Source organism: Seriola dumerili, unplaced genomic scaffold (assembly GCF_002260705.1).
Source record: "Seriola dumerili isolate Sdu_G_001 unplaced genomic scaffold, Sdu_1.0 BDQW01001892.1, whole genome shotgun sequence".
In the NCBI taxonomy this organism is placed as follows: domain Eukaryota; kingdom Metazoa; phylum Chordata; class Actinopteri; order Carangiformes; family Carangidae; genus Seriola; species Seriola dumerili.
In genome coordinates this window covers 383,015-393,957 of record NW_019176147.1, presented here as the reverse complement: position 1 = coordinate 393,957, position 10,943 = coordinate 383,015, and the positions used below count along the sequence as shown (strand labels likewise).

Below are 10,943 nucleotides of genomic sequence, written 5' to 3'. Positions count from 1 at the left end.
AGGTACCAGCTCGCCGTGATGAGCAGTCAGCGTTTTACTCACTGTCTGGGAGCTCCATAAACGCCCGTTTATGCGGGTTATTGCCCTCTCCCTCGTAGCCTATTGTAGTCATCATCTTCAGCTGTAATTGCTCTCGTGTGTCACCACATGCAGATGAAGGGAGGGCGGCGAGAGGTGTACAGTATATAAAGGGGGAGCAGTCTCGGTCCCAGTACCTTGCTTCTTCCCTCTGCTTTGCCTCAGTGTCTGTGCTCGCACGCCTCCGCTCACCAACACCACACAAAATGGCCTTCGCCGGAAGATGGGAAACTGAGACCCAGGAGGGATACGACGCCTTCTGCAAGCTGCTCGGTGAGAACGGAGACTGAGTCTAAAACCTTTCTCAGCCGCACGACGCATGCATTTTGTTTGGGGCTATAACAAACTCACAACCCCTCTTCTTTTCCCCGCTCCAGGTATCCCCGATGACATCATCGAGAAGGGTCGCGACTACAAGCTGATCACAGAGGTCACCCAGAGTGGCGATGACTTCTCCTGGACCCAGATCTACCCCACAGACGCCAAGGTCACCAACAAGTTCACCATCGGCAAGGAGTGCGATATGGAGACCATCGGAGGAAAGAAATTCAAGGTGTGAGGGGAAAGAATCCAGAGCTCGTTCTTGAATCATATTAAAGTTTAAAGGTTCCTGCTGTGCCGAGCAGAAACATGAAACCATGTGGGTGATGATAAACCCAACGAAGAGGGGGAGGCAGGATGGATGGACGCTCCCTGGTTCCCGGGCTGATTATAACCTGTGTGTTGCGTTTTCAGGCCACAGTGTCCATGGAGGGAGGCAAGCTGAGTGTGACCTTCCCCAACTACCACCACACCTCTGAGATCAGCGGAGGCAAGCTTGTCGAGGTAAACACACTGACTCACTTGTGCTTTTAGTGCTGAGGACCTGGCGTGATGACAGCGGTTATTATACTCAACAGGGATCATTAGAGATGTTACATTTCTGTAGCTGGGGAGCAGCATTAGCTAATGAGAAGGAGCATCTCAAATGTATTGCATAAAATCCGAGCTGATGTGAAATAATGTTTCTAAATCCTGCAGTTGCTTTTGTTCCCCAGTCTGCTTCAGAGAGTCTCAAGAATTCACTTTAAAATTCAGGAAAAATAAGGCACAAGATAGAAAAATAATCTCTTTTGATGATGATATATGGGCGACATGACTGAAACTGTCATCACGATAAGGATTAGTCCGAACACGACAAACACTTTCCAAACAGCAGAACATTTAAAAACTCTGAGGTGCAAACAATATGATAGAATATGCATGATTAAAGTCAAAATAGTAAGTGAATAGAAAATGAAGTTCTGCAGTGTGACACATGTGACATGATCAGACTGCAAGATAAATAAAAAATAAATAAATAGACAAAGAAGATTTGCACTGGGTTCTGGCCTGGCGCTCGTCGAGGAACCACTAACGCTGGTTTGGGCCTGTAGTTTCTTACTTCCTGTGTTTTAACAGGTGATATTGTTCCAAATGATGGAACAGGTTTGTAAAGAGCCAAAATATCTCCAAACTGCTGAAGTTGAGCGTCCTCTCTTCTCCACGATATCTTCGCCCTCCGAGCTGCGTTCTGCTTTTTTCTGCGGTTGTTGCTCATTTCCTTATTTTCTTACTGCGCTCCGTCAGCCCGTCAGCCTCCGTGTGCGTCTGTTAATAATATCACGTACGGGCCTGTGTTTATCCCTCTCACCGTGCATCGTAAGTTGCGCAAGTTGCACTGGGAAAGCACATTTCCTATTTTAATAATTTACTTCTTCTTCTTCTGTCTCTCTCTAGACCTCCAAGGCCGGGTCTGTGGTGCTGAAGAGAACCAGCAGGAAGCTCTAACTGCTGACTGACCTTTGACCTGTTCCACAGTTACAACAGAGACCTCAGCTACTGCAATTAAATAAACGAAGACTATGACACTAACATGAATCTGTGTTTCCGTCTACACTTTCTACTGTGTGTGTGTCTCATTGTTTTACTTTACTTCTAAGGATTAAATGTGGATTTTAAACATATAAAAGGCTGCCCAAAGCGCCTCAGTGCGCTCCATTAAAACACTGGAGGCTTAGAGAGCCAGCGACCGGCCGAGCCTCGCGTTATATACAAATATACAAATAGCGGTTACTTTATAGTTTAGTTATGTAACAGCAGCAATGAATGAAAGGAGACAGAGGTCGTCTTGTTTCCGGGACATGTGGCAGGTGAACACAGCTCCACTGTGCTGCTGCTGGTCTGAGTGTCCGCTTGAGAAGCAGAATGAACATAAAATATTATCATAATTAAATTATTACGATCGTCATAAAATCAGACCGCTCAGAGGAGCCAGCCGAGAGCAGAGTGTCCAGATATTATATATATATATATATATATATGATTTGATTGTAAAGCAAAACAATAAACATTTTATTTATCTATTTGGATCCCCGTCAGCTGCTACCAAGGTAGCAACACCTCTCCCTGGGGTCCACTCAAGTATAAGTTGCATCATAATGATGCAAAACAACGTCAATTAAAATCAAAGACAAAAAAAGGAAACAAGAAAATAACAACAAATACAAGCGACAGTAAAATAATACCATTAAAAACAGAATATATAGTGACTGAAGAGTAAAGAGAGGTTAAAAAAAGATAAAGAAATAACCAACAAGTTCCTCATTAATGATCATTTATAATATATTTCTTCAATGTGAAACTGTGACGTGTTAAATGTGAAATATCTTGACGGCATAAAAATAATAAACAAGATTTGCTGTCTTATCTTTTTCTAGTAAAGGCGATAGAAAAGTCCTGACGTCACATCTGGACCGGCAGCTTTTCCAAAAGCTTCACCAACTCATTCAGCGTCGCCCTCGAGCTGCTGGGCTTCAGTTTCAATAGATTCGATAGATTCGATAGATTTGAAGGAGGTTTCACGAGTTCTCGGCTCGTGAATGAAAAGCTGGTGCAGGATTTCTTCTTCTTATATATGTCACAATAACTAAGACCATGAAGTAGCTGCTGCCCTCTCTCTTCCTCTCTCCTCGTTGTTTCTCTCTGTTCCTCTTCACTTTCCTCTCCTTTTTATTCTTTCCACCTGTTTTCTCTCCTTTGTCCTTTCCTTTCTCCTGCCCCCTTGTTCCTCCTCTGTCCTCTCCCCCGTCATGTCCTCTCTCTCCCTCTCCTTCTTGTCGCTCTCCACATCTACCCTATTTCTCCGTGGCTCCCAGCCAAGCAAACAATCAGTTAATTAACCAGCTCAGTCCCAGGATCATTGTAGCAGCTCTCAGAGGAGCACTGTGAAGGCTCTCATGTCTCTAAATTTACAGCTTCATTAAGTGGACCGGAGTAAGGTACAAATCTTTTGAATAAAATTGCCAGACTACGGCCTCAATGCATATGTGTGTGTGTGCGTGTGTGTGTGTGCGTGTGTGTGTGCACGCGTGTCGGCCTTGACTTGAGAGCCGGTGACTCAATAGCTCCCTAATGAAAACAAAATCTCTGTTTTCTGCCTCTGAGGTGGCAATTGTTTTGGTGTAATAATGAAACGTCCTCTCTTGCAGGCAGTGCTGCAATCAAGATCTCGCGCTCCTGGAAAATTAGGGTTGGAAGGCAACAAGCAAGGTGTCATTTGAGCATGTTTGTGTAGCTCAGCACTGGTGCAATCACTCTGCAATATCACTTCCTTTGTCCTCACAGACAAACAGGCCTAATTGGCTATTTCCAAGGCTACTGTTTCTGATTGGCCATTCTGCCTCTTTTCTGATTGGTCTCCATCACGGCAGCCAGAAAGTGGAGAGAGAGAGAACGGCTTGTTATCGTCTCCGTGTTGTGTTTCTCTCTCTGTTTTGCAATCTGCACCGTCAAGCGCACTTGAAGCCCGGGCCACAACACGAACCCGCGTTCCCTCGTGAAAACGAACTGCTACTAACGAGTGAGCGCCGTTTCCATGGCGTTGCCACTTTCACAACTTGTCAAAGAAACCGTTTGCAAAGAAAACTGAACTACCCGGCGATGTGATTTATCATCCCTAGTCTTACTGATTATTGATCACATGTGGCGATGAGGAGCGAGGGTGTATTCTCCTCTTGCATTGACACATATTTATTCAATTAACATATTTAACTCTTAACGTTTCCCTCCTGTTAATCAAGGTGTAGAGTTGAAAGTTGGAGAAGTTGCAGACAGCGTGGTGAGTCACTGGAGTGTCTCATTGTCAGTCGGTGGTAAATATGTGGAAGTAGTTCATGAGTTCAGCTCGTCTGACATCTGTTGGACCTGAAACTGAACTTATCTGTTATGATATTAGCAAGCCCACGTTTGGTTTGGCGCCATCTGGTTGGTTTAACTCCCGTCTTTTCTCTTTCAGTTGCCTGGTTTTACTTTAATTTTCAACTTTGACAAAGCGTGCGTCATAACAAACGTGTGACGTACACGAGTGGGGTCAGCTGGGGTTATTCTCCACTCGTCTTTGCACCTGGACGGGAGTTTGTGCTCGCGTGGATTTCAGTCATTTGTGCGCTGTGTTTTTAAACTTGTGTGTGGTTGCCGGATCAAAGTCCTGACATTTCATTTTAACACAAAAGTCTCACTTCTCATGTGGTGTTGGCAAAAGGTGGACAAAGAGTCAGCGGGAGAAAAAGTGAAAGTACCTGCATAATAGTGTAGAAAATCAAACAGACTTTGCTAATTGTCCGCAGTAATTAATGACACCTGGTGGTCTGACTTCATGCTCGTTCCCGCAGCTGAAAACGGCGTAACTTTTATTTTTTGTTTCAACGTGTAACCTGACTTTCTGCTCATGTCACTTTGCAGGATGCATAATCACATCCTGTCGAATCAGCCTCACCTCACAGACCCAGAAAAGATTTCTTTAAAGGGAAGAAAAGCCTGACTTTCTATTTGCTATCACAGAAGTAACTCTATCATCCCCACAGGTCCAATTTCAATCACAGTGCTTTGGAGAATACGCTGGATATCGAGACACGCATCGACGGGAAGAAAAGCGATTCGGTGGGGACGAGTGGGGAATTGAGACAATAATAAAAACCAGGAACAGCGAGAGAGAGAGAGAGAGAGAGAGAGAGAGAGAGAGAGAGAGAGAGAGGGAGAATACTCGGGGTAGGATAATGAAGGGGTGACATACCACAGTGTGATTGGCACGTTAGGCGTGAATAACCTGGAATTACCTGTAATAACCATGGTAACACTGGCAATTTGCTTGAAGATCCCCTGTCTTGGTGAAAGGTGGTCGGTCCAACTGGATGGAGAAGAAAACCTCACAGCTCCATTTAGTGTTACTGTGTTTTCAGCCAACAGCTACAGTCTGTGACAAAGAGCCTCCTGCTTCTCTCTCCGTGTGCTGCTATTGTTCACCGGAGGTTTGTTCTATCACTAATAACTCCTTCTCAAATATATATATTTATACCCACCGTCTGATTTGTGTTGGCCAAAGCATTTCTTGGCGATCGCTCTCTCAGCTCGTGTGTCCGCGCACGTCGATCTGAGAGCGCAGTTTATAGATATATAAATGTTTTCTCCATCTCCTTGTAAAGCGTTAGTTCGGGGAGATCCAGTGATATGACGAAATATGTTCGTACAAGACGATGATGAGAGGACGTCAACGCCGTTATCATGCAAGAAAAGAAGAGAGTAGAATGTAGTTTGGAAAATAAAAACTTTGGAGTAACTGACTCAGCAGTTAAAGGAACTTTTTTATAAGTTGACTTAAACTAACATGGACTTTTATCTCAGCACTAAATCCACTCACGTTCAATACATTTGACGCATTTCGTTCTTCTGCTGCTGAGGGTAATGTGGATAGTCCCTCTTGAAGCGCGTTCATAGTATTGCACTTAGTTGTACACGAAATATTCCAAACATGGTTGTGTGTCAAGTTTAAACTCTGCTCACCGTCTGACCTCTGCACACCCAGCTGTGTGAAGTGGACGTCCTCGCTTCACTGTCAGTCGCAGAGAGTCACAGGACGCCACCGCTGAATCGTGACATCAGAAAAAAATCCCTTTGCTGGGGAATCAACACGCATTTTATCCTTGTGCTTCACAGTGTTGGTTTTATAACATTGTGGGTATGAAGCCATAATGCTGCTTGTCTGCTTTTGAGACTGAGAAATTAACACATACAAATGAAATAATAACGGATTAGGTGAAGTTTACTAAAGTGCATTCTCAATTTAATTTTACTATAAAAACTTACATTAAATTCTCTGAATAGGAAACTCTCCTCTGCTTCTAACTTCTCCCAGACTTAGGAGCTAACTGTTGAGCGAAGTGGCTTCCTGAACAGCTCTTAGTAAAAAAAAACATGCCCATTACTTTTAGGAGTTTCTTCTAAATCTGCAGGTTAGGAGCTGCTTTTAGCCTTAAGATGCTTTGTGTAATACGAGTCCTGATTTCACAACTCTTCCGCTGAATGTGTCAATACTCACGGAAATCTGCTTTTTTATTAAATAATTCAAAGTTACATGTGGTCAAATCCACGATGTTATTCTCTGTTTTAAAGTACCGATACTTTTCACTGCAGAGACTCCGTCTAACTTCCTGCCTCCGCCTCCGTCTCCGTCCCAGCTGTGACAGACTGTGTACAGATTAATGCAGGGGCCGTACTGTGTGAAGGGGTGAATGCAGAACTCAACGCACGACTGAAAGCCTGGGTGAATGTACGAGTCAGTGTAAGGTTGAATAATGTATAAGTGACTGAATAGCACAGTTGTGCCAGCATCTTGACAGTACAGTCCTTTATTCTGGAAACCCCCCACCACCACCACCTTTACTGCCAACCCACTGTTCTTTACCATAGAGCTGCATTTAATGATATATATATATATATATATATATATATATATCCCAATGAACTGGCTCCTCCCCCTCTGCAGTTAGTATAGAGCGATCATTGAAATCGACACACAGAGACTGTATTTATGACGGTATGTTCTGTGACTGAAGACGAAATACTACAAAATAATAATGATATCAAAAGTGTAGACGACACACAGTAACGTTGTTCTGAATTATATTAGAGATTAGACAGAAAACACGGATGAAAATGATGAAATGAGTAGGTGAGAAAAGAAAGTAGAAGAGATGACACCCTCTTTGTTTCAACATGAATTAACTGTGTTAACACTTAACTTTGTGTTTTACGTAGAAAACAGGAAGTCGTCATCGTTTCTAAAACCGAAACAATTATCTCACATTCAGTGAAATAACAGATACGTGTTACTGAGATGGTTCATTCAATGATTATTATTAAAAAATACCTTTACATTCAGCGCTGACATATTTATTTGACTGATGATTGATGACCGTCATGTAATTTTCTAATTAATACTAGTAATGATGATGAATGGCTGGTCAGTGACGGGTGAGTTACAGTTAAAGGTGAAGAAGTCAGAAGTCCTGACTCCTCTGAGCTATTAATGTGATGAGCCGAAAATATTAATTAATAATGTGATTAAAAGTCCGAGTGAGTGAATCTGACTTTATTTATCATCCGCTGGAGTTAACAGCTGCAGGTGACCGTCAGGTAACTTTACAAAGTTTTATAGCTTATAAAAAAATATAATAATAATATAATAGTAAATATAGTAATATATGTACATACTCTGAAAGTGTGTACGTGGTGTTGACTCAAACTATTGGTCTACTCTCTTGTCAGTAGCCAATCATCCCTCCATCCCTCCATCCAGGGAGGACAGGCTGATTCCTCGTGCCCTGCAGCCCAGGACAGGGCCTCTCTCCGGGGGGGACAGTAGTCGGCTTTGTTTCCGTATCATGCTTTGCATTCCCCAGACCTGCCCTGGTTCCCTTACATGCCTTCTCTGTGGGCAAGCGGGTCGTCCAGCCTGCAAGGCGAGCATCCATCCATCCATCCATCCCTCCATTCATACACGCAGCGACTGACTTCTTGTACCCCTCTTGGCCCAGAACAAGGCCTCTCTCTGGGGGACAGTAGTCGGCTTTGTCCCCCCCCCTCCTTCATGCCTCACATTCCCCAGACCTGCCCTGGGTCCCCCCGCAAGGCACAGGGCACTGGGAGGGGCACGGGCCTCTCTACGCCCCCATTTCCCTTTCTCTTTCTGATATTATCGTTCTTTTAACCCCCTCCCTCCCTCCCTCCCTCCCTCCCTCCCTCTCCTCCTCATCCACCACATCTCTTCTTTTTTTTTCTGAAGGTTTCTCGCTTCAGCTGTAAGCTTTTACTAACGCCCTTTCTTGATCTTTCTTTCTTTTTCTTTTCCCGCCAGGCCATAAAACTGACAGTTAACAACCTTGTCTCTCCTCTCTCAATCTCTTACATCCATCCTCTCTCTTTCACTCCCACACACTCTCCCACACACACACACACACACATACACACACACACACACACACACACACACACACACACACATACACACAGTATCACTCCTGTTTTCTCAAAATCCTCTTTTCTAATTCAGTTTTATTGGCTGGATTAAGGATAAGCAGACTGCATTTATATATATATATATATATATAGATGTATATGTATGGATGTATTACACCTGTATAAATACACTCTCTTCTTTTCTTTTCTCGAAACACTCTAATATCCAAGTTTCCATCCTGAGACCAGCTATTCACCACAGGTCCAGGATCAGCACCCTCCACCAGTTCACCTCCTTTTAACCACTCGCTCCACACAAAACACAAAAACCTGATCCAGCGCCAGTGGCTGTCTGTACCTACAGCCCACTTCTATTCACCGAGAAGAAGGGAGGGGGTGTAGGCCATAATTAAAGATGGCGGCCTTGCCGGTGCACAATGGCTCTGCGCAGAGAAGGCTTTTATTGCATGTATTTTTCTCAACAGGAGAGTGGGCAGTCAACCCTCTGTGAGCATTTAATTGGTTTAACAGCTGGAGAGGAGGAGGAGGAGGAGGAGGAGAGGTGGTGGTGGTGGTGGTGGTGATGGTGGTGGTGGGGGGGGTTCAAAGGAGGAGAGGAAACAAAGACATGGGAGAAAAGTGTGAGTCACCGGGATTTTAAATTTGTTGTGTCTGATGTTTATAAATTTATCAGCGGCAGACTGACTTTAGATACTGCGCATCAGAGTGGAAATTAATAATTTGCAGCCCTGTCACCTCCCATCTGCACCGTGTTCGTTGGCATGAATCCACATTCTGATCAGGAGTGTGATGCAGTGGCTTGAACGAGGATGTGGCAGGCGTGGGCTCATTGGCAGGTAACGTTTTTTCCCTGCAGCATCATGGATATTATTATTATTTAGGAAGCGAGAGTGAGGCAGTGTTTTTTTCTTTTTTCCTTGGTTCAGGATTTTATTACAAACACAGCACATTACCTCCCACCCACTTGTGAGACTGTGTGTGTGTGTCTGTGTGTGTGTGTGTGTGTCTGTGTGTGTGTGTGTCTGTGTCTGTGTGTGCTTGGGTGAATGTGGGTGCTGACAAGTGTCTTTGTCTGTCCTCTGCCAATAAATGAAAACTGGAGCAGAGCCTTGGGGCAAGGTGAGGCCACGACGTTCCTCTGGAGGTTTTAACTAATGGATATCCACTGTTGGGTTGGAGGACCGGCCCTCAGGGGCTCGGTTGGGGATTAAAAATGGAATCCACTGCACACATTACCACATAGGGAATGGAAATTGCAATCTGGGGTGGAAGTGCCCACAATTGTGTACTTTTACTGCCACATCCCCTCCTCTTCTTGCCCACTCTGATGTTGGTAGTCGATATTGGAGTATTCTTTCAGATAGATAGATAGATACTTTATTGTGTTTGCATATCAGGACACAATGAAACGTAGTTTGGCAGCACTTAAAATAGAGATAAATGAGAATAAAACAGTTGTGAAAAATAGTTGTTTACTCATTTGGCACTTTTATCCAAAGCAAGTTACAGAAAAGTAAAAGTTTTTGATCTCTCAGTGGCGATATGGCACCCTGGCAAGAAACAGTTGCATCCATGTTTAAAGCCAAATCAGATGACACTGATATTAAAGGAGCTATTTGTAGGTTTTCTCTGCAGCCGTTCGTGGGTTTCTTGCCGGGAGCAGGTGTCGGTGATCGTCGCTTGACAAGAGCTTCGGCCGTCATTGTTTTTATAATACAAGAGGTTTTAATCCACCCTCTGAGCAGCGCTACGTCCTCAGGGCAGACTGGAGGCTACAGTGAGTCGCTATCGGATCCGGGGCTAGCTGGTTAGCATGCTAACTTCAGTAGATATGATAGGACAGATAGGGGAATAGAGTTAACGTTGGTGTTGCTTTCCACCTCTGGAGACAGCTGTAGACTGATAAGTAAACAGATGTTAATGCTAACATTAGCTATATAGCAACGTTAGCATTACCCCTAGGTTAAAAACACATCTGCACTACAACTGCTGAGGCTCATGGAGCTATGTAGCTACTGTGTGTCATTAGCCTTTATTGATAGTGATGTTGTTTAATCAGTAACTACTGTTGATATAATCAGTCTGAGCTGTAACAGCACAATCACAAACAGTGACCAATCTGCTCTGTTTACTGAAGACTACATGTCCGTTAGAATTCAAACCTTTATCTAAACATTGGATCATGACAACGGCGTCATTCATGCAGCATTAAAATACAGTTTTAGTGCAACAACAGGTGAACTTCCATCCACGTAGTTTAATGAACATCTTCAATAAGTACAACAATAAACAAAAAAAACCTGAGTGGAAATGCAAAACTCAAACTCAACTTGAAATGAGATTGAAAAGTTGGTGTAGAAATAACAACAAAATGCGACACATCGTCATGGAAACAGACTCAGTGAATAAAACATGTCGGGAAGCATGTGTCTAACGTCCTCGAAAGCTTCCACTCCACTGAAGAGAAACATCAGACCTGTGAGGAGCTTTGAGGAGACGGTAACCTTCTCAAATTAACAAATACAAAACTC

At 43.7% G+C, this 10,943-nt stretch overlaps 1 protein-coding gene across 1 annotated transcript; it reads left to right on the top strand.

Moving 5' to 3' along the window:
• Positions 1–204: 204 nt before the first annotated feature.
• Positions 205–1,977, top strand: LOC111239136 (gastrotropin-like). Its single transcript, XM_022768937.1, has 4 exons — positions 205–351; positions 456–631; positions 814–903; positions 1,837–1,977. The coding sequence occupies exons 1-4, from the start codon at positions 285–287 to the stop codon at positions 1,885–1,887; spliced, it is 384 nt and encodes a 127-aa protein (XP_022624658.1). The 5' UTR covers positions 205–284; the 3' UTR covers positions 1,888–1,977.
• Positions 1,978–10,943: the final 8,966 nt, after the last annotated feature.

Bases quoted from the DNA above. Each gene is read 5' to 3' on its own strand.
- LOC111239136 (XM_022768937.1), top strand. From the start codon at position 285: ATGGCCTTCGCCGGAAGATGGGAAACTGAGACCCAGGAGGGATACGAC. The intron at 632-813 runs GTGTGAGGGGAA...TTGCGTTTTCAG, and splicing joins TCGGAGGAAAGAAATTCAAG to GCCACAGTGTCCATGGAGGG. The intron at 904-1,836 runs GTAAACACACTG...GTCTCTCTCTAG, and splicing joins GCGGAGGCAAGCTTGTCGAG to ACCTCCAAGGCCGGGTCTGT.